Raw genomic sequence first — 26869 nt, 5'->3', positions numbered from 1 at the left:
CTCGTCAAGACTCGTGCCTTAAATTTTCTACTCGTTTCGTGAAGACTAACTTAACGCAATCGTTGCGTAAACTACTATTACATACTTTTACACATTACAATTCTTTAAGGTGAGTTTTCAAGTAGTCCAACTTTTCATTTAACTGTATCACAATATCACAATATAGTAAGCATTAACAGATCAAAACGTGAGATTTTATAAAACCAAAGTCTGTTAAGCAGTTTCTTTACAGACGAGCTGCAGTTCAATAAGAACCATACAACTATAATCAAAGAAATGAACTGAACACCTTTAATTGTAACGCTATGTTTAAAACAACAATTAATTCTAAACTAGTTAGGAAAATAAAATGAGATAATGTTCACAGCAATCGTTCACAGGTTAGTTTTAAACATTGAGGGTCAACTTTAGATATCAGTGGCAAACCTGCCACGACTTAAGTGCCTTAGAAGCCTTACAGTGAATAACACAATATTGTTTAACAGGATTATAGAAAACACTCCGGGAGTGCTCGTCGGAAGGTGACGATGTGAAGTGCATTGAAAACTGCGAAACACTGAGTAACATTATAACATACATTAATAGGGATTAGGTTAACTACAGTTAGGGTTGGCAGTGTTATTATTATTGATTTGCCATTTATATTGACTCGAGGTTACTAATAAACTTAAAGTTTTGTATCCCTTCATTCAATAGATATTTGTGTAACTAGTGCTCGCGTTATGCCGTTACAAAATTTATTTGATTTATAAGTTATTATAAATCATATAAATAATTATTCTTTCAAACACTGTACAACACGTTTTTAGGTCAGGTCAAATCCAAACATTGAACGAAATGGGTAAAACGCTGCACAAGCTGATTGTAGTCGTAATATCTTTAAGTGTTGCCAACTTATTTTCAAGCGTACATGGATTACGTGCATAATAAAAGCACGCGGGTTTGTGTTTGGTTGGAATACTGGTATGCGGCAAAAAAAAAAAAACTACAACAACAAAACTGTGCGGCAAAGTGAACAGTGTGCGGCAAAACTAAGTAAATGCAGCAATTAGCAGCTTTATGTACTATAATCAGTGCAAAGAAGCCCAATTTCTTGGGTGACGGTAGGAAAAAGCTATTGTTGTAATCTGTAAAAATATGATATGCGTTTTGATGAAAGTGGACTGAGCGAATAATAATTTTCATTCCTTGATTTCTATTCATCAATTTAGTTCTAAATTCTCTATCAAATTGTTATACTTTGCACCTTTATAAATAATTTATAATGGTTCAAAGTATTAAATGAAAAAATATTGAATAACAAAAAATAATTTTAAACATTAGCATATTGTTGATGGTAATGCATTATTAAACACAACGGCAAATAGGATTAATATTTAAATGTAGATAGCATTGTTATGAATGTCGTTTGGATATTTTAATTTCACTGTGAGCTGCTTGACAATCGGATTGTGTTCTGACTTGAACAAAACGTATAAAGTGTTTCTCTCAGCATGAGGCAAAGTATTAATTAAGGAAAGTGCTTTTATTGTGCGAGTTAATCAAATTTTAAATGGAAAATGAACAATAAATGTGTTTGAATACAATAAAGGTCTGTATGGTCTGTATGTTGCTGTGACTGATATTTTTATCAAAGTTTTTTAACATTACTTAGTACTTAAATTGATTGGTTGTTAAGTGCTTGGTGTAGGTGTGTTAATAGCTCTTTATTCATTTCAGTGTGAATAATCTTAAACACAGTTTCGTAAATGTTAATGTTAAATGCTTTTATTCGTTGTTGAATTTATTTTTACTATTCAGAATTTATATATTTATATTATTTATTTATCATTGTTACATTTTTTTAAATTTATACATTATTGTTATAGTTGTACACAAATAGTGTCCTGGGGTTTACTGAATACATTAAAATTACCTCTTCTTGATTTCAAAAACAAGAATTATAACAAATATCTGGGATGTATTTTTGATAACAATAGTAATAACAAAACTTTTAGTGTAGGTTGTTCTACAGTGTGGCAACACAATGTATTAGGACAGACGATTTCTTACCTACATATGCAGAAATTAATAAAAATTGCAAACACAGGAATATGGGAAATTTTTAATTTCTCATCAAATGTTCACTTTTTATTATTTAGCCAAATTCAGTCAATGACTTAGATTTTAAAGCTTGGCAAGCGAGCTTTTTTAGTGGTAGAGTGCAGAACTTTGCTTCCCGAGGTCCCGCGTTCCAATCCCACATTAATTAACGGATTGAAGTGATAATACTGCAGCCCTCTAGGTCTAGCCTGATATATGAACACAGTATTGGATTAGAGCCTAGTGTCCCATGTTGTGAAGGTAGGGCATAAAAGCCTAGAATATGAAATACTTCACATGTCTAATGAAAATGTCCTGCCATCGCTTTCCAGTGTCACAGCCACTCATCTCTTTACCCTGGTTGATATTCAAGGAGATCCCGAGTATCGTTTGTCTGACGATCTTTTAACCACTATTGACTTAAAATATTTTATTCATTAAGTGAACCTTCCCCAAATGGGGTGGGCTTAGCGACACTTTACATGGCTTGGTTTCTAATACCATTCAGCTGACGATAATTTTGTAAATATAACTAGTTTTCGTTAAAATTGTCAACATATTTGATGACACTGAATCAATGTAAAATATTTTTTTAATAAGCTTATTTGATATAAGCGCTTGCGTTAATATAAATACCCCCACTGCAGCAAACCTGCTGTCTAAGTGAAATTCCATTTGCCTGAATTTATTTTCAATTAAAGCTATTTAAATACTTCAATACTTTTAATACTTTTTCGTTTAAATAGCTGCCATACAAAGTAGGTATTTTAAGCCAATTATCAATCAATGGAGATGAGTATAGGATGAGTGGCGCGATCTTGATTATAATAATTCAGCAATTCAGTAAACATTTATTAAAATAGTTCGTTTAAAAATATAAAGAAAATAGGATAACCTATATCGTATGTATTGTTAGCAAAACTATTAAAAATAAAAATAACAGTAGGCTTAACGAGTACCTAGGTTTGCTGCTATTGGGAAACATATAAAGTGAGTTTTTATAAAAATTTGAATAGCTCAGTATAAAATAAATAAATTTGCCAAGTTTGATCAAAATATATATTCATAAATAAGCGGAGGGATAGAGTCTTTTTACGTTGTAAAATTACAACATTTTACAATATTCTCCATAAGAATTACATGGGAATTTTAAAATCCCATTTTTAAAATTTTCTCTGTAACTAATAACCGTACAAAAACACTTTGATATACTGAATTATTTTTTGTTGTTTTTTTAGATCATTGAAAAGGTCTAGAGAGGAATTGGGAAATTTTGTGTTTTGAGGGCCAAAAATGAGAAACCCCAATTTTTACCCCATAACCGTAAAACCCCGTTCCCATGGTTCGATCATGCTGTTAGATGGTGATATTTAGCATATTTGATCTGTTATTCGTGTAGTGCATATGAATATTAAGTCTTCTTGCACATTTTACTTTTCTCTATAATTCTTTCAACTTCTATGTTAATGAGTGTCCTTATCAAAAATGTTTATATTTACTATCCAATTTTGTACCCTTTCTGGAAGGTGTTTAAATTTGGCTTATGCGATTCTCAAAATATGTGTTGTATTCATTTCATAAATTGTACTTTACAGACACGTCAACGATGTGTCACGATATATTCGAGTCCAAAATAACTTTTTATCAGACAAATTATTTTTTTAAATTTATAACTCAGCTATAAATCAAAATATAAATTTACAAGTAGTAAAGCACAGACCCCGGGGCGCTTCAGTGATGTCATTAACCTAAATGAGCGCTGATACTTTATTGTCTCATAAAGTGTTACCCTTTGGAACACCTTATTAATTAGTTCGTACTATTAATTCCATACTTAAGCCCATTATCTTAATAAGTTAAAAATAACATTTAAGGAATGTAAATATTTTGTGCGATGTTTATAAATCAGTAAACTAATTATTTAAATATGAGTTTTATGATCCAAAATGCTAAGTTAACAGCATTCTCTTGCTGGAAAAATGGAACAAGTTTGACCATTAATAGTTGGTATTGAAACATGATTAAATCAAGTATTTCTCATCTCAGAACATAGATGAACTCTACCACCCGCATCACTTAACTATTCAGTACAATGTTCTTGAATCATACACGATGCACAATTGCGCCGCTTACGTGATGTGTGTCTGTCATTGCCAATCTCTACACACGTGTTAAGATGAGCTGTCTACGATTCTGAGACTACTGTTAACGATATACCGACCTGGCTTACAACGCCAGTTGATAAATCCAGGGCATAAAATAACATGTTAACTGAGAAAAAGCATCGAGTATAAACATAACTAAGTTATGTTTATACTCAATGGAAAAAGTATTTTCCGCTGTCTACTGTGCTGAGATTTTGTCACCCAGCGGCTATGGATGGTGCCAGCATATTTTTTCATAATTTACATTTTAAATGTACCGGATTTTAAAATTATTTAACAAATAACATTGTGTAAATATTTCTAGAATTCGTAATTAAGTGAGATTATATGGACGATTTACAAGCAAATATAATCGGAAAATTCATTACAAGTAGACATGTGTGATGTTCACTCTAATTCATGCAAAAATGTCCCTGGACCCCACTTTTTGATGGGGCCCCCCGGTAAGTCCGGCGCCACTGTCGCCCAGTGGAAATCCCTTAAAATACGCTCAGTGATCGGTAAAACTACTGTTTAAGCACATATTTCTCTTTACAGTGAATTATTTTCTTGGACTGTGCAGTTCATTTGTGACGCAGGATACATTTTAATTTTTATTAAATTTGAATGTTGAGATATAAATATTATGCTACGTATGAAATTGGTTCATCAATTTAATTATCTAGCGATACGAAAATCTTAGATTTTCAATTATTCAAATAACATGATCTAGATTTTTAGTCCAAAAACATTTCTGTTCCATTCAAAACAATACTTTGCCTGTCCCAAACAAATGAAGTTTCCGGTTCACTGGACAGCATCACTAATGTGTTCCATTAGCGGAATGTAAATAAACTGTAGTTTATGAGATTCTTTTATAAAATAACTAGCTGTACCCGCGGGCTCTGCCCCGTTTAACTTCATATGTGAGCTCGTTCGCATGGCTCAATCACGTCCTGGTTGAAGTTCGTTCGCTACGCTCACTCACCTTAAGGTTGAAGCTCGTTCGCTGCGCTCACACGTCCTGGTTGAAGTTCGTTCGCTACGCTCACTCACCTTTGCGGTTGGAGCTCGTTCGCTACACAACCTCGCCTCCGGGTTGAAGTTTGTTCGCTACGCTCACTCACCTTTTGGTTTCAAATTAGCTGTTGTCAAATATTAAAAAAAAATAATAGTGCTGCACTCTGTTAGTCATCCTTGTAACTTGCTATTGAACATCATAGAACAGAACCAACTTGTTTAATTGAAACAGATGTTAAGATTCATTAATTCCATTTAAATATGAGTACTCATAAGGTTAACATGGGAAACTCCAGAGCCACTGGGGCGGAGCCCGAAAGTCTGATCAGAATGAAAACAACTTAGTTTTCCTATTTAATGCCTAAAGAATCAGTGTACCAAATTTCAGCCTCCTAGGTAAGTGGGAAGTGGGAGAATTAGTGATGAGTGAGTGAGTCAGTCAGTCAGTCAGTGAGGGCCTTGCCTTTTATATATATAGACTAGCTGAACCCGGCAGACGTTGTCTTGCCTTTGACTATTTATAATTTAAGTACCGTTACGTTTAATTTTCAAGATGATCTCGTTCGCATGGCTCAATCACGTCCTGGTTGAAGTTCGTTCGCTACGCTCACTCACCTTTAGGTTGGAGCTCGTTCGCTACGCTCACTCACCTTTAGGTTGGAGCTCGTTCGCTGCGCTCACTTGCCTTTCAGGTTAGCTCGTTCGCTACGCTCACTTGCCTTCAGGTTAGCTCGTTCGCTACGCTAACTCGCCTCCAGGTTGAAGTTCGTTCGCTACGCTCACTCACCTTTTGGTTGCAAATTGGCAGTTGTCATAAATGTAAAAGAAATAATAGTGCTGCACCCTGTTGGCAATCCTTGTAACTTTAAAGCTATTGAACATCATAGAACAGAACCAACTTGTTTAATTGAAACAGCTGTTAAGATTCATTAATTCCATTTCTCATAAGGTTAACATGGGAAACTCCAGAGCCACTGGGGCGGAGCCGATTGGACGGATCACGAAATTGATGGTGTATAAACCTATTCCATGACATTCTACACGTATGTACCAAGTTTCGTGGCAATCGGTTCAGCGGTGTCCGAGTTTATCACCCCCAAACAAACAAACAAACAAATATATATTACAAACATCCTCTTTTATACTTATAGATGTATCCTGTGATAAAAGCTTATGTAACGTAATAACTTAATAAATTACCCAAACCTTTTATCTTAACGCGGTTATAATCAACAGTTAGTTGTTGACGATTTAATATTCAGAATAAGAAACAAAGGGACATTACAGGAGTGATTAATGTGCAGAGTATACGAGGAAATATGAATCACCAACTCTCGCAGGAGAATCTTAGACAGAATGAGATCATTTGAGCTTACGACACGAGCACTGTTACCATTGCAGTTCTCCTTGCCTAATGGCATTAATACACAATATTAATGAATTAATACATGTAAACTATTGTGTTTGTTTTTGATTGATTAAAATATGAATATTTTGAATCACTGTTCAACGTTTTTAAAGTTATAACACATAATTATGTGTTGCACTGAAATTACTTGTAAGTGTTTGTAGCAAAGAGCTCTGTTACAACTATGAGCAAGAAAATCAAAGCAAGTAATTTCTTATTGATACCAATGAAGGCCTGCCACAAAATACTAGATCAGAAACGGTTTGGATCATAATTATAAACTAATGATGTCCCAGGCCCGTAAGTAAACATGTTTTTATTAATATTTAAATGGAACCCAATGCCAATGCCAATACAGCTGTTACAGATAATAATTAACAAATTTAGACATCCAGTCCAGTGTAACTTTTATTTATGTTTATGATCCATACAGTTTCTGTTATAGTATCCATGCAATGTACAAACTGTTAGAGGTATTCGACTGGAGGTAGGCCTATTCAACAGGTTGGTGTTCGGCCAGTATTTACTATTGAGTTTCGATTCAGTATACGTTTAAGATTGCTTACCTGAAATAAAGTTTGTACGTGATACATATTGACAGTAGGGTGTTTATGTACAATTTTGAGTTAATAATTCTTATGAGTATATTTAAAATTTTGACAGATTGATAAGTGGATAAGTGGAAAGATCTTTGCAATTTGACAGTGGGACTACTCTCATAATATGGAATAGGAAATCATGATTAAAACTCAAATAAACCTGCCTTCTAATTTTATTTCACACTTTAATCAGAGATCTCTTAAATTAAAATATAAAATGGCATGTAGCTTACCTTGTATGTTGTAACCAACACATAATAAAACAACCAAATACACAAAGCTCTCATGTAAATCTATGTATTACTGACGTTAAATTGGTGTTGAGTGCTTGTGTGGTGTATATGTTAATGTTAATAGCTCTTCTGACTTGAATATCCCGTAAAACACTCACACGCTAATAGTCCGGATAAAATTAACCATTAAAAATATTTATATGGAATTGAATATACCTGAAGGGCTATAGGTTTTAAAACAGTATTCAATGATTGTTAGGATTTAAAGTACAATTAATACCATGGTATGCGATTGGTAAAAGGATTTACCAACATTATTAAGCCTTGTGGTAACCAAATAGTCAAATTGTTCATGCTGGAATATGTTTCGAACCTACAATGATCCATCATCAGCAGTGTAGATTTTTTATCGGCACAATTGTTAATGTTTGTCAACTTCACACGGTCACAAAAACGAATAGCACAAACAACACTTTAACTACTTTTAAGCGAAGGGAACTTTCACCGGTCTGGTATAATGGCTTACGTGTGTTTCGGCCGCTACCAATGTGTTCATTTAATATTTTGTGTTCTCTTCTTCCTGTGGTTAAGTGTTTTTTGTGCTACTGTATTTGTTAGTATATCGGTGTGAACTAAAAACATATAAAACAATGAGACGAATAAAAATCTACGCTACTGATATTGAACAATATTGTTATTCTGAAAGCTACTTGAAGTTCGAGGTTTCTCAAAGTCACCCCACAGATTTGCTTTAACCGAAGCTACAAATTGTCCAAAAACTGAAGTGATTCCTGAAGAAATGCTGGAGATGTATATGATTAAGTTTTCAAGTGACTAAAAAGGAATGTCAAGGACATCACTTACAGGATTTTGTTTTCAAGAAATGAAAAAAATGACTTTGTTGAGTTAAAATGGCAAATAATAAGCTGTGTTTTGATGTGCTATTAATGACACTTATCTGGTCAGTATACAATACCTAACAATAATTAATACACAAGAACACCAAACAATATTTAGCGTACAGCCATCAGTAAATGCAACTCCATTCACTCGACTACTTGTTACTTAGAATTAAATGTTCCTGTAGCTGTCTCATAGCTTAGTTGTAATTGTAAATAATAACTTGATTAATTTAGTTTTAATTTTTTAGATTAATTTTAAATTTGTAATAGAACTCGTCCCGCGCACAGGTCTTGCACGGCTTATGCGGGACTATTTTTTCGTATCTATTGTAAACAAAAATTTTTTGAAATAAAACAGATTTTGATTTGATTGATTTGATTGAATAGTATTGAATTTGTACTATTTATAAATTGTGGGGCTTTTATTACCTCACCCTTGCGCTCAGGTAAGAGATTTTCTCATTTGCTTCTAACAGTTTTTAATATAATGTAAAAAATGTTTTGTATATTGTCACTAACTTTGTATTTACACTTATTTTTAACATGCATTATTATGTTTGCTTCTAGTGAACACTAACTCTTTTCAATTGACTAAGTATCGCCATAAACAATAATTGTTGAATTAATGAATGTTACATTTAGTTTTTTAATAATCGGTTGAAATAAATTAACCAGTGATCCAACAAATGCAACCATTAAAAGGGGGAGGGGGCGAAATAGCAATTAAAGCTACAGTACTGGAGTCTTTTAAACGTTATTTGGCCCGAGAGTGTAAACCAACTACTTTATTGTTCAAAATAATCATAACTTCTTGCTTTTCTAATTACAGTTTAATGCCAACTTCGTATAATAGTAGTAAAGATTGTGTGAAAAGTGCTTTGCTAGTGTTATCGGATGTGTTAAGATGCCCTTTATAATGACATTTACAACGTCTTAAATCTTACCTTGTCATCTAAGATACCACACCCAACAAGATAATTAGGAAAAATGGAATAATTAATAGTAGGTAAAAATTAATTTATATAAGTGAGGTTTCTGTCTGGATTTCCTTCTCGTATCGACGATGCAAAGAGAAAATGGCTGAATATTTACTTTAAATTGCTACCGATCGCCCGACAATGAGGTTCCATTGTACGACCAGCGGTCAATGCAGTGCCATTGCCCCAAATGATGTTCTACCTCCAAATGTAAACACTGAGGGAGCTTTTTATAGCTGGATCGATAGTTCTCAGGCCCTCACGCAGTCACGCTCATGGCGCCACTGCATGGACAGCTTACAACATACAACATACAGTACAACCTGACCTAGTGAAGCCACTTAAACTTACGTCAAACCAAACCAGAATTGAATCCCTGATGTTAGAGTTAATAAAATATGAATTGTCAAAACAAAATGCAACACATGAAAAACTGCAAAACGGGTTTGCCCGCTTGAAATATTCTTCCAGATTAATTTTACAAACGTGAAAGATTTTATGTTGATTCGTAGTTGATATAATAATGTTTACATTGCAGTCGATAAACATACTGATGACACATATTTTAGCAATATAATTTTACGTATACTGTACTAAACTTTACAGTGCGTGAATTATTATAACGATCAATCAATCAATTTTATAATCTCCCGGGTGTTTTAAAGATGCCATTTACCACTCACTGGGCTATCAGTTATGATGCTGTCTAGTGTCTAAAAAAGGTTAGACGTCTCATAGTATTGAGACCTGGTTTTTGAACCGTTCCCTAAAAAATGACCACGATGTTTTTATTGAACACTAAACACAAAAACTCTGTATTCTCACTACACGAGTGCAACTACAACTGCAGTGTGCATTGTTATACTGTAGTCAACCGTGTACTCTGGTTATTTTTGCAACAGGTTCGGTTTTACCAAATTTCCCTATAGAGACGTATCTGTTTGTTCAAAAGCCACAAACACCGTTTGTTTGGATCGTTATGAACTCAGGAATAATAACCCTGAAAACATGTATCTAGTTTTAATAAATTTTGTCCACGCGTGTAATCGAACATTTATTACCTTCTTAACCCTATGGCATATGTTCTTTGAATTAAATCCACCCCCCCCCCCCAAATTAATATATTTCTCATCTTAAGCAATTTTGATGAAAAGTCATGATTTTACAGGTGTGTGCATCGTTAATGTTTGACAACGTTCTTGGTAAAACACGAATTCACTCGATGGAACATGAATACATGTAACCAAAAAAACCAATCATATCCAAGCAAAAACTGTACACACCAAAGAAAACAGTTAATTTTAACCTACAACCGGGTTTTTTAGGTAGCCGTTTCAGTTCAGTTCTTAGAATAAAAAAAAATCACATAACAGCATTGTTTATTTCAATAACAGCATTGTTTACTTTCATAACAGCATAGTTTTACTCATAACTACACAGGTAACAGACCAATGAGGTTCAAGAAGTTAAACTGTAATTATTCATCGAATTATACATTACAACATTACAAATCAGATGTTGAATTGTGATGAACTTCAACTAATCAGCTGTTCAGGCAAATTTAATTGTTGAGTGGTGGAATTAGTGTTTGAAATGTACTATGTTTCGTTGCATCACTGTCAGTGGCAATGAGAGGTTATAAACGAAAACATAACATCTCTTAGAAGTTATCAGTAGTGATTTTTAGTAATTAAAACACTGTCGTAGTTTAAGTAGTGTACGAAACTCGCGTAAATAGTGTTAACGACACTTGTAGAAGTTTTTAAGGCATTCGTCAAGGCTCGTACCTTATATTAATAGTAAGTTATCGTGCTATCGAGTTCATTAGTACTCGTGTCGTTAACACTATCTTTACGCAATCGTTGCGTAAACTACTATACTACTATGTGAGTCATTGAAATGCATTAACTTTTTGATTGTGCCAGAATTTCCTTAAGAGAAATTCACTCAGGTAGAGTTACTTCGTCCATTTGCACTACTAAACTTCCAGGGCTATCAAACTACTAATCCAATCAGGGTAAAGTTATCTGATGTTGACCTATAAATATCAATTGGAAAACTGATTTAAATCCTCATAAATGCCCTTAAACCTTTCAAAATATAACTAGGAGTAGGTTTAAGTCCATACAGGTAACATCAAAGATTTGTCACTTAAGTTTTTGGTTATAATTTTGATTGTAATTTTATAAAAACATTATAAAAACGTATTGTTTGGTGTTTTTAGTACATAAGAGGTTAGCTGTAAGAATGGTTTACCTCGATATAAAAGTATTTCCCTTTCATTTAATTTAATAAATACCCCCGCCGCAGCAAACCTGCAGACTAAGCGAATTTCCATTTGCCTGATTGGATTTACACTAAAATATCTCCTTAAAAATATCACATTTATTCCCTATTTAAATAGAATCAGTTTAACAAATACTTAGGTTTGCTGCAACAGGGAGGGTAAAAGTGTTTTTTTTATCTAAAATGTTAATAGTTAGTAAGAAATAAAAACATTTTCCAAATTTGGGCAAAACATGTTAATAAACAAGCAAACTACAACAGTTTACTTATTCTCCATAAGAATAACATGAGAATTTTAAATTTACAATTTTTTGGAATTTTCCCCGTAACCATTAGGCGCATTATAACGCTTCAATATACTAAATTATTGGTTTTTTTAAGCTCTACAAAATTGTTTGGAAATAAATTGCAAAATTTTATGTTTTTTGGGTCAAAAATGGGAAAAACCCATTTTTACCCCATAAAGCCCCCATAAACCCCCGTTCCCATGGTCCGATCATGCTGATTCGCGAACTCGTTCGAATAAACGTAGGTTTACACGTTTGTACCAAATTTCATCAAAATCGGATCATTTTTGCTTGAGTTATCGCGCTAACGGACATATATATATATATATATATATAAATATATATATAAATATACAGTATATATATATATATGAATTTGAACGGATGGTGTTTTTGGCCTCTAGGAACCTCAAAACCAAAAAAAAATCGGTCCCGGGTCCAGGTCTTACCATGAGTACTACGGTAATAGCTTATTCCCTATATGGGAAATTCGCTAAAATCTGTAATTTCGCAGCAATGAACCTAGTGGCTTCGCTTTGCTCCATACTTGAATCCTGTTTTTGTACTGTTTGTCGATATGAATGGCAATGGCGTTGATAGTGTAATGTAAATCCTTCTGCTATTTGAAAACTAAAACCACCCCAATTAGCTTTAACAACAACTATTAATGTCTATAAATTATACATAAGTTACAAGTTAAAAGGTGGCCAAGTTATTCATTAGCACATTAGCGTTGCATCATCGTAATAGCAATGTCATTGCAAGGAGCTCTAACGGTAATGCAAGCCTGTGGTTAACTCAATTTCAAGCAGACAATGACAAATAGACCTGGAAATGAGCCCAATTGTACATCATGTATTATTCCTGAACGGTGCTCAGCGGGCAATGCTGATGGATTTAACTGTTTTGATCTGGGTTGATTTAGAGTTGATTAAGTTTCAATCATTTATTTGAAGCTACCCATTTGAAATTTCAATAGATTGTTACATTATATAATCTCATTTTCCATAAACTTGATTACAACTTTAAATTGTTACACTAGTTATGTCAATAAGGTTGAAAAACTGCTGAATTTGTTACTGGAAGTTGGGAAAGCTGACGTTTGGCTGACTTTAATAATTGTATAACTATAATAATCCTGGATTATAAAATATAGAACAGAGTTAATAAATCTTAACTATAAGACCTGGATGGAAAATCAAATTTATTTATGTTCACTATGTAATCTCAACCGAGATGAAACTGTGTACCATTTTTTAGCAGAATGTCCAATTTTAAAAAATGTACGTCAAATTTGGTTTAATAGGTTATATTTAAATGAATATGAGTTTTTTGAATTTTTAAATGGCAAAGATTGGCGGGCACTGGGAAATTATCTTAAAGAGGCGTGGTGTAAAAGGTGGGAATTGATAATGGAGTTCAATTATTAAATTTGATAATTGAGATATCAATACAAAAGTGGGAAAATTTATGTACTTAAAAAATGTATACAATATTGTTTGTTAAGTATTTATCAAAGTAAAAAAGGCTTGTTTTTTATTTTTTTATTATTACTTATATTTTATTGCTGTTTGTAGAATAAATTCAGATTCTCAGTAGGCTATATTTTTAATTTTATTTTTGATTCATTTGTTAACTGATCCTTTTTACTATGTAGTGCTATTTGTGTGTTTTTTTACCAGAAATCAGTTTATTTAATGAATTATAGTTTGTTATTTATGGACTCTTTTTTAATGTGTTTTAAAATATTGTAAAATCAGTATGTCAACCACAAAACAGACGGTCTTTGACCATTGTTCTTTGTGTTTATGTAAAAACACTGTTTTAATATTTTATTTCAATAAACACTTTTTCTTCTTCTTCTTCTATAATAATTGAAAGTTTATTCGTTATTACTGTGGTGAACGAGCTATAGAATAGACGGATTTATATACAACGATGTACTGTTTTCGAGACGCCCCAGCGATGCCATTAACCTAAATGAGTGCACTGATACTTAATTGCCTCATAAAATGCTCCTCGTTGAAGCATTTTATTAATTAGCTTTTGCGCAATTTGTTGAATCTGCCCTAATTGAAAATCTTAATATCTTTAATACATACAAAAGCAAATCGAGGCCTGGGAAATTTCCTTACGCATACATAAAGGATCTATACTTTTCTGTGGGCTTGTGAAAATTGTATGTGTCGTATGGAAAGATTACCAACGACAACGTCATTGTATAACACCCTAACCAATTTGTGATATGCAGTCAATATAATTAACGATTTTTGAAGAGGAATTCGAAGGAAGACTATGAAGCTGACTATGAGTTTGCAGAATGTAGAAATAATATTACAGTAATCAACAATTTCCCCATAGAAGGATATAAGACAGAACTAGACGTAAACAAAATTGAGTATACGACACGAGCATTGTTATAGTTGTAGCTTACTTTGCCTAGTGTCATTAACCCTGAAATCCTTTGAATGTAGACTTAACTAGTATGTCGATTTGAGACCGGCAAAGACAAACAAATCAATACTTTGAATCACTGTTAAAAGATAGTTTTAAAGTATTGATATTATAAAAGTGGGAAGTAAACTAGGGCAGCCCGCGGAAGTAAATGATCACGCAATAATTATTGTAAGTAACGTTCTGAAGTTTTATGATTGGGTAGTATCTAAACACAGATGAACAAGGACACATAGCATGTTATTTTTCATCGATACTAAATGTGCCGACTAACAGAGTTATTAGCAGCGACCAAAGATACGCTATATTCAACACATTAGCTGACGACCAGGTCGTATTTACTGTGGCATTTAGATTTTGTTGTGGTTTGCAAACTACTGAACTGGAATGTAGTTTGAATCTAGTTAGTAAATTTGTTATTTTGTACAAAGCTATTTTGTAACGAAAATTTATATGAACCGTCTACTATCTACTACTATTACAATCTATGTGAAACCATCGACTATATAACACTAGATAGATAGTGTTATATAGTCAATGGTGAAAGTATCTATATTTGGTGTGTATACGTGTGTTATTGTTAAGGTTTTTCTATTATTTTGCTACTCTGTCCATTTTGTGCTATTAAAATTTGACTCCCTATTTTGACACATGCGACAAAAAATGTGCATATATAATTAAAATACTTTTAAATTAATAATGCACTTTGTTTAAAAAATAAAATTCCATCTCTAACAACAATAATAGGTTTTTTGTAAAATAATTTTACTAATTATGTACTTACAAAACCGTCACTTTTGACCCTCCAAACACAAAATTTCCCAATTTCTCTTTAGACCTTTTTAAAGAGCTTAAAAAAACAATTAATTTAGTATATAAAAGTATTTTTGTTCGGTTAATAGTAACGGAGAAAATTAAAAAAATTGTAAATTTAAAATTCCCATGTTATTCTTATGGAGAATATTGTCAAATGTTGTAGTTTGCTTGTTTATTAAATACCATATTTGGTATTTTGATCAAATTTATTTATTTTGTACTAAGCTATCAATATTTTACAAAAAAACACACTTAATTAGTTTCCTTGTAGCAGCAAACCTAGGTACTCGTTAAACCTAATGTTATTAAAATATATTTAATTGAAAATCAATTAAGACAAATGGAAATTCGCTTAGTCGGCAGGTTTGCTGCGGTGGGGGTATTTATTATTATTCCAGACAGAAAAGTCTATAATATTTTGTCCAAACAAAAAAGTAAGATGTCGTAAAATTCAAAATTAACCGTCAATTATACATAAAAAGGAGATTTTGGTGTTGTATGATTGTATGAGCCACAAAAGAATTTAGACATGAACTATCAAACTGTAAAAGTTCTTAACTTAAAAAACTTTAATAATATCGGAAAATAATTGCATTACTTGCACCTATTACCATGCTATTTTTATACAAACCGGTGGTTTTAGAGTGCTTGTTGGCTTATAGGCCTATTGTGTGCTTAGTATCATTTGGTTGGTTTAAGTAGTAACGGTACCTTCGAGGCCGCAGCAGGTTAACAAGAAGTTATTTGTAACTCGAGTTTCAGCCTCATTAACGCCCTGTACTCTCATTTTTACACCATACTAAGACATGTATTGGAGTAATTCATTATTATTAATAAACCAGTGACTTACAAGGCAATCAAATTAAACATAGGTTAAACAGTAGACGATTTGTAACAAACTTTTTTTTCCGAATTTTCCATAAGGAATAAGTTATGACCATAGTTCTCATGGCAAGACCTGGACCCTAGGCCGATTTGCTTGTTCGGTATGAGGTCACCATACGCAAAAACATAATACCTTCAATTTGTTATGCATATACAGGGTGTTCAAAAAAAGGTGGGGATATAATGAACTTAGTGACTTCTTGGGTCAAAATATAGAGAAAATATAGAATAAAACTTTTTCCAAAATCGCTTCGCTAACGAAATATCCGCTATTTTGTATATTTTACATAAACGTTTTTATCTTTAGATTCTTTCAACAGATCCTTATGAAACTTAGTATGTATGTTAAGGTTGAAGGGATTCATGTTAACAAAACAATTGCCTTGATCCAGTTTAAAATTTCAAAATGGCGGCCGTTTAATTTTTTCAATGTAAATTACAAAAAAAAAAAAAATGGCCAATTTGTACGTATACATTTAGATTGTGCAACAATGAGAACAGCTGATTTGAATCATTAAAATAAACCTTAACAAAACACTAGCTAAATCAGCTAATAATTTTCCTTCGCCTTAAATTAGAGCTAGGGAAACAACTACTTTCTTTGATATCAGCTGTTATCGAAAATAGTTACTTTCGGTACGGATTGATGAAAAAAACATTCAAAACTAATACATATATTACAATGAAAAAAATGGCTTATATTAAATCATAGTGCCTCAACATGGATGGAACTTAAAATTCTTTACATTCATATACCAGCAATGACATTTGCTACAAAACCAATTGCCATATGTTCAACCACCTTTTATCTATGGTTCAATGTTACAGTTGTTATCAACATTAGTTCATAAAAAAGTAATATAATGTTTAAAAATGAGTACTAATTGTTAACCAAATATTTTTATTTGAAAGAAATTGATTGATCGATTTATTTAAAAATCTGAAGTTTTATCAACTAAACAGTTTTTTCGACTTTCTGTAACACACTACTTAGTCAATGTAGTATTTGTATTTGTCATTTATTGGTCACCAACGTTTTGTCTTACCTCATACATTTTCTTATACTTTGGTGGTGTAATGTCTTTCATGTTTTCATCTTTGACTATTTATTTATTTATCATACACCAGAATAAATTTAACATTTCAATAATATTCGGTGCATATTATCTAGGAAGAACTTATCTTACCTCACAGGTAACCTGTGAGAACAAGACGTATCCAAAGGTTTTCTAGCTATAATTACCTGATGTCTTACTTGGAGGATTTGGCTTATCCTTATTTATTTTTCATGACTTACCCTAGAGTTGCCTGTGTGGATATAACTTAACCATGAACGACATATCTTACACACCTGGTATCTTTACAGGATGGAGCGATGAAGCGGTGTCACTACGGGACGGGATGACGTCATAAAGGCAAGATGGCGTCATGCCTCAAGAGGAACCCTACAGTTGTCTGTGTTATAACTTATCCATGAACGGCATATCTTACACACCTGGTGTCTTTACAGGATGGAGCGATGAAGCGGTGTCACTACGGAACGGGATGACGTCATGAGGCAAGATGGCGTCATGCCTCAAGAGGAACCCTAGAGTTGTCTGTGTTATAACTTATCCATGAACGACATATCTTACACACCTGGTGTCTTTACAGGATGGAGCGATGAAGCTGTGTCACTACGGGACGGGATGACGTCATGAGGCAAGATGGCGTCATGCCTCAAGAGGAGTCCCAACAACTCCTCGCGGCGCCACTGCCTAACAAAGGTAAATCAAACTACAAACCGACATAAAAATACAAATATAGAAACATTTAAATGTTTGACGACTAATTTATCATATCATGGTGTATTTAAAAATCTACTAAGGCATAGATAAGGGCGAGGAATGATCTGAAAGCTACATAGACACTCAATCAGATAATTTGATTCTCTTTATTAATTATCTCGTTCATGCATTCAACATCAATCAGTGATATAACACTTTTAGTCGGTGACTCAAATCGATTATGTTAATTGTGCATTGATCGCTTCCCTATTATTAGAATGTTTTCACAACAAGTTTTCGTATAAAGATCAAACCGCATAATGAATTTTTAACCTCGAATTTATTTGCAAGCAAACAGGTCAATCAATGTTAAATAGCTCACTTCGTGTTTTATTAGACGTCGAGGTAAATGTCTATTTGTGTAAATGTCTAGCTCAATTTGAATACATTACTGTACTATAAAATCTGTCAACGTATGTGTACAATTGAAATAGGGTATGTGGAAGCACCCCTGATAGAGCTGATGTTAAACCTAAGGTAAAGTTGCAAAAGCCCAATGATTGACGTCAGCTGGGTCCAGTTTCGAATTACAGCATTAAAAAGCTATAGATTTTTTCGATTTAATGTGCTCCGTTTTAACCATTCTAAATTGCTAAAGAAATTTATTTTTGGTATGGTAAATTTTACATACAAAATACGCTTAAATGACCGCGGTGAATGAGTAAGAGAGTTAAAATTACATTGAATAAATACATAGGCCTTTCGCTGACTGTAATATAGGTAATGCATTTAAATTTTCCAAGCAAGATTTATACTTTTTTTCTATCTAAATATTTTTCTGCAATGCAGATTACAAATAAGGTTAACGAGTTGCATCTATCTTTCGTATATAAGATCAGCGTTACTCCCTAGAGGGTGTATATGCAGGACACACTGCTATGTTGGTAGCGTGGGTGGGGGAGGGTGGCGGCGACAAGGCAACCCACTTGGCTTAATGAGCGATCACACCCCGTCTGTACTCTGTACTCACTCCGACTGTGAGTGTGAGGGAGTGGAGTGAAACAGTGCCCAGCAGGGTGCCTAAATCATAATGCCGGGCATCCAGCTTTAAGGTTATAAGCAACAACAATTCCCGTTTATCTAGCAAACTATTTTATTAAATCTATATAGAGTTTTGTCTGTACATTGCTCATAATCATAAACTTTTAGGTTATTTTTACGTTTTATACATTAAAGAAACCGAAACAAGTCTCATCTAAATTTCTGTCTGTCTGTCTTCCTGTCTGTCACGGCCCAAGAGCCATTTTACGCGGTCTTCTCCTGAAAAACGAGAGTACCTATCAAGTTCCAAACCATTTTAATGTATTCACTGGATTGGCGAGATTGTCTTTAGCCATTAAAATATGGTGTCACTACTTTGTAAATAAAATTTCGGACGTTTAAAACCCCAATTTTGTGCGATTTTTTGTGAAGTTTTCTCCCAATATTTATCACATATTCATCCATGAAATAACGAACAGCTGTTCGAATCAAGATTATTTTCTTCTAGCTGTCACTGATATGTTTACATTGAATGTTGTTTACAAAGACCGCAACCAAATCCGATCACGTTTTGAAAGCAAATCCAAACCAAGTAAAATAAAAAACGTTATTCCTTACATAACGGATTTAATTAATCGCAAGTGCAATAATTTGTAGGGTAACCGTAAATGAAAATAGAGATTCTTTGTGTATAAAATTGTTCATGAGTTTTGATAACCGGGAAAAAGACCTTGAATCAGTGTTGTATATGGCTGGGAAACTTACATTTTTTAAATGAGCGTTTTCAGTCTAGACTCGGCACACGACCGACGCGCGTCTACATGTCCACAGTAAAAATAAAAGTAGGCCTAACGTGTATTTATGTTTTATTCGTCATGTGTATAAGTGTACAGTTCGTGTATGTGTTTCAAAAACTCTAAGACGCACCTAATGGGGAAGCTCAAGACCTTATATTAGGACTGATGATGGCGATTTAATTCCGCCGAAATGCGTCTCCGAAATAGGATGCATTAGGATCGACCGGCGGACACAGGTAATTTAACCTATTATTGTTTGTCATACCGATCCGGAACAACAACAAACAACATAAAATGAAGTTTTGTATAATAGTTTGGCCAGTATATCTGAAAATATGCAAACCAACTGCTGTTCTTTAAACAAGGTTTCAACTGAATACTATAAGATCCCCGTGCGTAGAACGGGTACACATCAGCTAGTTTAAAATAAATTCCCTTTTGGTGTCCAATTGTATATTATGTAATAGAAACTGTAGATATAAATAGGGGTTTTTACTTAATAGATAATTTTAAGATATTTTCATTCTAAGGGATTTTTCCTTAACACAAATGTTTTCTAAATATATTATTCCAAATGTAATATTCCCTTCCTCCCAAATATTAGCCACATTTGATGCATCAATATATTTATATATATATATATATAGTAATATCTTCCCAAATCTTTTACGGGTATCTTAAAAAAAGGTGTACTCATATCATACGATATCATCTAAGCAAATGCAAATGGGGGACATTAAAGAATGCGAGTTCATAAACGTTTAATATATCAAAACCTTGTATGAAAACCACATAAGAATTTTTATATTTGATTGTAATAACTGTAATTACGAAACATTTTCATTGCAGAACGTGAAACCTTAGTGTATTGTAGGCTATTGGGATATTACCATCCTAAATCGTTGATATAGGATAAAATAATTGCGTAGTATTAGAATCGGTTGGTTCTAGGCAGCGATAAATATTTGTCTATTAATTCCTAGTTTACATTTTCTATGGGTAGGTATTTTCAGTCGGTTCTCATTACAAATAAAAAAGCATACAAACCTATAACACCATTAAATTTGTTTGATTTATTTTTTACACCAGTATTTTCAGTTGGGCAATTATTTTAATCATGTGACACCACACTAGGGAAGGTAAACAGACAAGAGTTGTGGCCAGGGGTTGTTTGCTGATAACATGTGGTGTTAAAGTGATAACGGCCCTAGTTTGACACATGAGGACAAGGACGGCGACTCATAAACAATTGCGCTATATTTTTATATTATAAAAGTTCTTGGCATTTCGTTTTTGGTTAAGACTCGTTAATAAATCGTGGACGTTAACTAGACAAAATGAAATAGTAAAATTCATTGTACAATATATATTTTTAGTTATAACGTTTTGGTAGGTTTTTTTAAAACGAATCTCCCATAATAGGCAATTACCGCAATTACCAAACTATTGCCGTAGGTCCCATGGTAAGAACTGGACCTGGGGCCGATTTTCATTTTCACTTTGAGGACTCCAGAGCCCTCCAGAGGCAAAAAACACCATTCGCTCAAACTCATACAAACTATAATGTGTCCGTTAACGTGGTAACTCGAGAAATAATCACCCGATTTAGATGAAATTTGTTACAAACATGTAAACCTACGTTTATTCGAAAGAGTTCTCAAACCAGCATTATCGGACTAATGGAACTGAGGCTTATGGGGGTTTTATGGGATAAATATTTGTTCAATAATTCGTACCTCGTATGAACATCCATATACAGGGTGTCCCGGAACTCTCTACCAATATTTTAGGGCATTGTTCCTGGGTAAGAAACATATCTAAATATCATATTTAAATTGTCCGGAAGTCCTTAGTTACTCAGATAGCCGCCATTTTGTTTTTTCACTTATTAATTTTTTTCTGAAAATTGGTTAAACATACGAAGTTGAAACTTTGCACAAACATTTATGACAACTAGACAAAGCTACAAAAAAAATTATGACGATTTTTCAAATTCATAAAACAAAATGGCGGCTGTTTAAAATTTTGTTTCTTAAATTACTCGAAAACTGTTGATGTTACAAAAATTTTACAAGAATAACTTGTTTTAGGCAATTTTATTACAAATCGATCGACACCTTAATCTTTAAGATCTGACAAGTATTAACTGAGATATGGCAGTTTTAGTGATACGTGACCGCCGGATATTAGTTGCAGCGCAAGCTGAAAGCGGTCACGTATCACTAAAACTGCCATATCTCAGTTAATACTCGTCCGATCTTAAAGATTAAGGTGTCGATCGATTTGTAATAAAATTGCCTTAAACAAGTTATTCTTGTAAAATTTTAGTAAAATCAACGGTTTTCGAGTACCTAATTTAAGAAACAAAATTTTAAACAGCCGCCATTTTGTTTTATGAATTTGAAAAATGGTCATAATTTTTTTGTAGCTTTGTCTAGTTGTCATAAATGTTTGTGCAAAGTTTCAACTTCGTATGTTTAACCAATCTTCAGAAAAAAGTTAATAAGTGAAAAAAACAAAATGGCAGCTATCTGAGTAAATAAGGACTTCCGGACAATTTAAATATGATATTTAGATATGTTTCTTACCCAGGAACAATGCCCTAAAATATTGGTAGAGAGTTCCGGGACACCCTGTATAAATACTAAAGCAAGTACCCATGAACTTTTGAGAAAACTAAAAGTCACACACCCATACATATACTTAAAATGTTTATCATGACGAGAAACCTTGCGCAAAACTATCCATTATTTCATAAATTGCCCTTAAAGGCTGTAATTCCTTTCTAAAGGGAACTTTCCATATACCTTATGTTAAAATTCCTCAGTTGTACTTATTTGTTTGTTATCCTTTCAATATATTACCTTATTAAATTCGGGTGTGGTTATATGTTTGTATTACTGTATTATGTTTTTTTTTTATTTCAGCTTAACTTAACCAAACAATAGTTTTATTAATACTTTTAAAGTCAAACTGGGTGAAGCCCGTGGGTAGCATCTAGTAATTATTTAATATCACTTGTCCATAATCTGGTTATATGTAAGTATCATATGATTGACGAAACCTGACATCTAAGATAAATTTCGTGTAATAATTTTAAAATTTTCGGCTTTACGTTTGCTTGAATAATCTATAAATGAATCGAGGGTAAGAATAAATCGCCTGACTCACCACGTCAGTAGGGACACGAAGGGATACATTAACCTAATGGGATTCGAGATAATATCTAACTATTCACGGAAATAGTCTAATTATATCGTAAGAAAACAAGCACAAATTATATTTTATGAATAAATGAATTAATTAATCAATCAATGAAAATGCCTATTTATTGAGGCAAACAATTAGGACCACATTGGCCTTTCCTACAGTTAATCTCCTAAATCTATACAGTTAAACAATGATACAAAAATAAACTTAACAAACATGTTTTATAATTCCAAACAACACTAACACACAATCACTCCTTATCCCGCCACGGTCATACGATCAATGTAGTATGCTTTCAGCACCGCCATCAGACTGGAACAGGATTCTGAGCACTTGATGAAGTTAGGTAGGGAATTCCAAATAAAAGGCGTTCTATTAAAAACAGTTGTTTTGTGGCGAGGAATTTGGAATTTACTCAGCATTGTCATGGAAAAAGCTTTTGGATATATTTTGTGTTCACTAAACGAGAGTTTTAATTGATTTTATCATTATTTACGTTCGATGATTCCTAACACTTGACCTTTACCTGACACTAACAATTATCTGGTTTAGTCACGAAAATCTGTTGAAAATATGAGCTCAAAGTTATACTAGTAGACTAATAGCCTATATAAGTAAAGAGCTCTAAATACAAGTCCACATCTCCACATGTTTCTGGTATGTTTTGTGCTCTGAAATAAACCAAAAATATAGAATAAAATGTAAAACGATGAGATCGTATACAAGATCAATCTTACCGTCTTATCTTTGTAAAAATAATACAAAACAACGCACTTTACGAATTACACGTATGTTGCTTTATTGTGCAAATACCAAGTCTTCACGACGGGAGATGACGAGTAATAGCTTTGGTAACGACTGTTATTAAAACGAACCTAGAACTAAACTAGACCAAGCCAATATCTCTTTGTTGTGAGATAACATATTCTAAATAAGCCCCTTTCAAACACCACGAGTGTTAACAATAATTATTTACATTATATAAAGTGTTTGGCAAACCTTAACTACTGCTTTCTTATATCTGTGTGGCCTCAGATGTAAAGTAACGTTTGCGTGCACAATGATTTTAAACTCAGCTTTTACAACATCCTCTAAATTATTAGAAATATCTTAGTTTTAGGCTAAAACAATATTTGTGCAAGGCCTTGGGAAAATTAGATTTTCGAGGTTTAAATGAGATTTTACTATTTTTAACAGTGGACTTATGGATTGCCAAGTAGCCATGATATACGAAAATGTTATTAGAAAAAGAGTCTATAAAACGAGAACAACTCTGCGCCGCACTCTATACTGGAATACACATGATGGTTACTGAATTTACTTTGTTTTGAAACTGTTTTAACATAAAAATGCATTAGAGTCGTACAAATGTAAAACGACGTGCCTATTAGAGTCAAACGGATCTTTTAAGCCATCCAAAGGCCACAGTTGATGTATAAAGCACATATCTCACAGCGGAAGCTGTTAATGCTTACAAATGGACGTGATTTTTACCGCGACAACTCTGAGTTATGGGTTAATCGTCTGTGCTCAGTCCTAATTGGTCCTCCCTTGTTTTACGATAGCGTCACATGTCAGTATTGAATAACGTTTGTTTCTTGTTGTGTGATCAGTTACCTGGTGTTGTAGAAGGATCCAGCGAATCGTCAGTATAATTCGAAACACCGTTTGCATGGTTTAGGTTTTGTTTATTGTTAGATTTCGTGTTTTGTTAAAAAATGATGATGGAAGGAAAAAAAAATAGGTGTGCTATTCCCGCCATATGCTGACGTCACCCAGATTGTAAACAAAATTCACCTGATTGTATTGCCAAATAAGTAAATATTTGTTTTGATTTGATTGTTATTGTTTGATTGTTATTGTTATTGTTTGGTATAGCTGCTAGTTTTTTTTTTTTTTTTTTTTTTTTTTTTTTTTTTTTTTTTTTTTTTTTTTCTAAATGGAGAAATGGTGTTTGCAATCTGGGTGACGTCAGTATATGACGGGAATAAAACACCTATGTTTTTTCCTTTAACCATGAAGAAAAAAATATTTATATTTTTTTTAGACCCAATAAGTTATTGAGCTATATTAGGTTATATCAACACTGGATTAAAGAGCAACTGGTCGGTAAAACATTTTTCCTTATTTTTGTCACCACAAAATATGTTTGCCACAAACACTAATTTGTTCGCTTACTAACGAACAGAATGTGTAAATTACTTCCCCTAATTATATAATTGTATTTTATATTCATACTAAGCTTTTTGCAATAATAATATCCACATTGGTTACTTATGACGCAACTTTAACAAACGTTTCAAAATGCAAATTCTTCAATTTAATAAACAAAACAATACTAGTTGCTTGTATGGACATAAGTCCCTAAAAACCTCAATAATATAAAACAAATTATTCTAATTTTTGAACAAACTAAGAAATATATTATCTATGTGTCAGAATAGATATCCACATACCGTAATAGGTTTAACAACATTATTAAAGTAAAGGCATCCTATTAACCAAACTTAACCCAAGATTTTTTCCGATCAACATAAACAAACTACAATTAGTGTAAGTTTATGTGAAATACGTCGCAGAAATTAATAACTGCGCCGTTGTACTGTTAAATAATAGGTTTCGCTATATCTTACCTGATATATGAAGTGTTAAATAACAACAACTCACATTCACATTCATTGATGAAACGCCATTTAATACGCAAGCGTAAAACAGAACATGTTAGACTTGTGTACGAGTGTATACGTCACTGGGAACAGTCATCGGTGGCCATTTCTACTGGTACTGGCAGATTTGCCTTCTTGATCGCATCCAAAGCTTCAGTGACCGCTTCGTCAATGGCCGCTTTGTCTTGTTGTTGCAACTTCTCGAAGTCTTTGATGAAAATGGAGGTAATTATCGTAGACTTACTCTCATTGCACGTCCAGATCGCTTGTACACCAGCCTTTGTGTTAAGATACACCACGTAGTTCGTGAATAACTTATCACTCCAACCTGCACTGGTTATCTCCTGCCGATAAACCCCGCGCTCTAATTGGGAATACGTAAATTCCACACGGAGGTTCTGTTCATTGTAGCGTAAGCGTACAGCTCCACTTTTCTTTACAGCGTCGACATTCTCTTGCAGGCATTTCATCGCATCGCGATCTTTTACGTCGGACATCATGTGGACGGTCCAAATACCGTTGAACCATGATTGGATGTCTTCTGGAGCTTGGCTGTTCCATAGACTCACGATGTTGTTGCGGTGTTCTTGCGAGCAGCTTGATCGGATCTCTGTTGATTGGAGCCCTGTTATACAGATCGACACAACAAAGACTATCTTGAAAATCATGATAAATACAGTGAACGCGAACGTCGTAACCTGACTAGATTAGCGGAATACCACAGGACAGTGATGTTACAGATAGAAATTGTTACGTATTTATACCGTGAAATACTGACGTGTTAAAAAACCGCTCGTCAACAAGTAGTGAGTGACAGTCCCAACTGTTGAGTCCAAAGTAAATGTTAGCGAAACGATTAAACTGTCGACATATATCTCATAAATCTCACAGCTGCAAGTGTAACTCAACTGACTGATCAGGTATACGAATTTCCTCTTAGTTGTAAGTCTTTTCTCAGTTATTACTGGACCGATCTACAAGATTTATGTCTCAAATTAAAGGGGATAGTATGTTGATTTGCCGAACTTCCTTAGGATTTACGTTTTCTCTAAGGGCTACGACCTACAGCCCTTCAAAGGTCGAGTCAATACAATTCTTATTGAAGAAAATAATACACAGTTTATACATTATTAGTCAGCTGTTTAATGTTTGTCAGACATTTGTTATTATTTTTTATAACCTCACTTTCAGCATATCTATTATATTATTAAAGTGATACAATCAAATTTTATGTAAACGATTAAGGTCATTTACCAAATAAAAATATAGGCATATGCCACATCAAAATGAAGCTTA

At 33.3% G+C, this 26869-nt stretch overlaps 1 protein-coding gene across 1 annotated transcript in view; it reads left to right on the top strand.

The window, feature by feature from the left end:
- LOC128989648 (potassium voltage-gated channel subfamily KQT member 1-like) overlaps window positions 1-26869 on the top strand; it is a 126345-nt gene that overhangs the window by 65051 nt on the left and 34425 nt on the right. The window contains exon 2 of the mRNA XM_054411610.1: window positions 17747-17859. Within this exon, the coding sequence (XP_054267585.1) occupies window positions 17790-17859 (70 nt within the window). The 5' untranslated portion in view covers window positions 17747-17789. The remainder of the gene's footprint in view (window positions 1-17746; window positions 17860-26869) is intronic.

Source organism: Macrosteles quadrilineatus, unplaced genomic scaffold, assembly GCF_028750875.1.
Source record: "Macrosteles quadrilineatus isolate MER2022 unplaced genomic scaffold, UCM_ALF_1.0 Scaffold_3__2_contigs__length_128488019, whole genome shotgun sequence".
In the NCBI taxonomy this organism is placed as follows: Eukaryota; Metazoa; Arthropoda; class Insecta; order Hemiptera; family Cicadellidae; genus Macrosteles; species Macrosteles quadrilineatus.
Note: the sequence above shows the minus strand (reverse complement) of the source record. Positions and strands in the feature narration are given on the sequence as shown.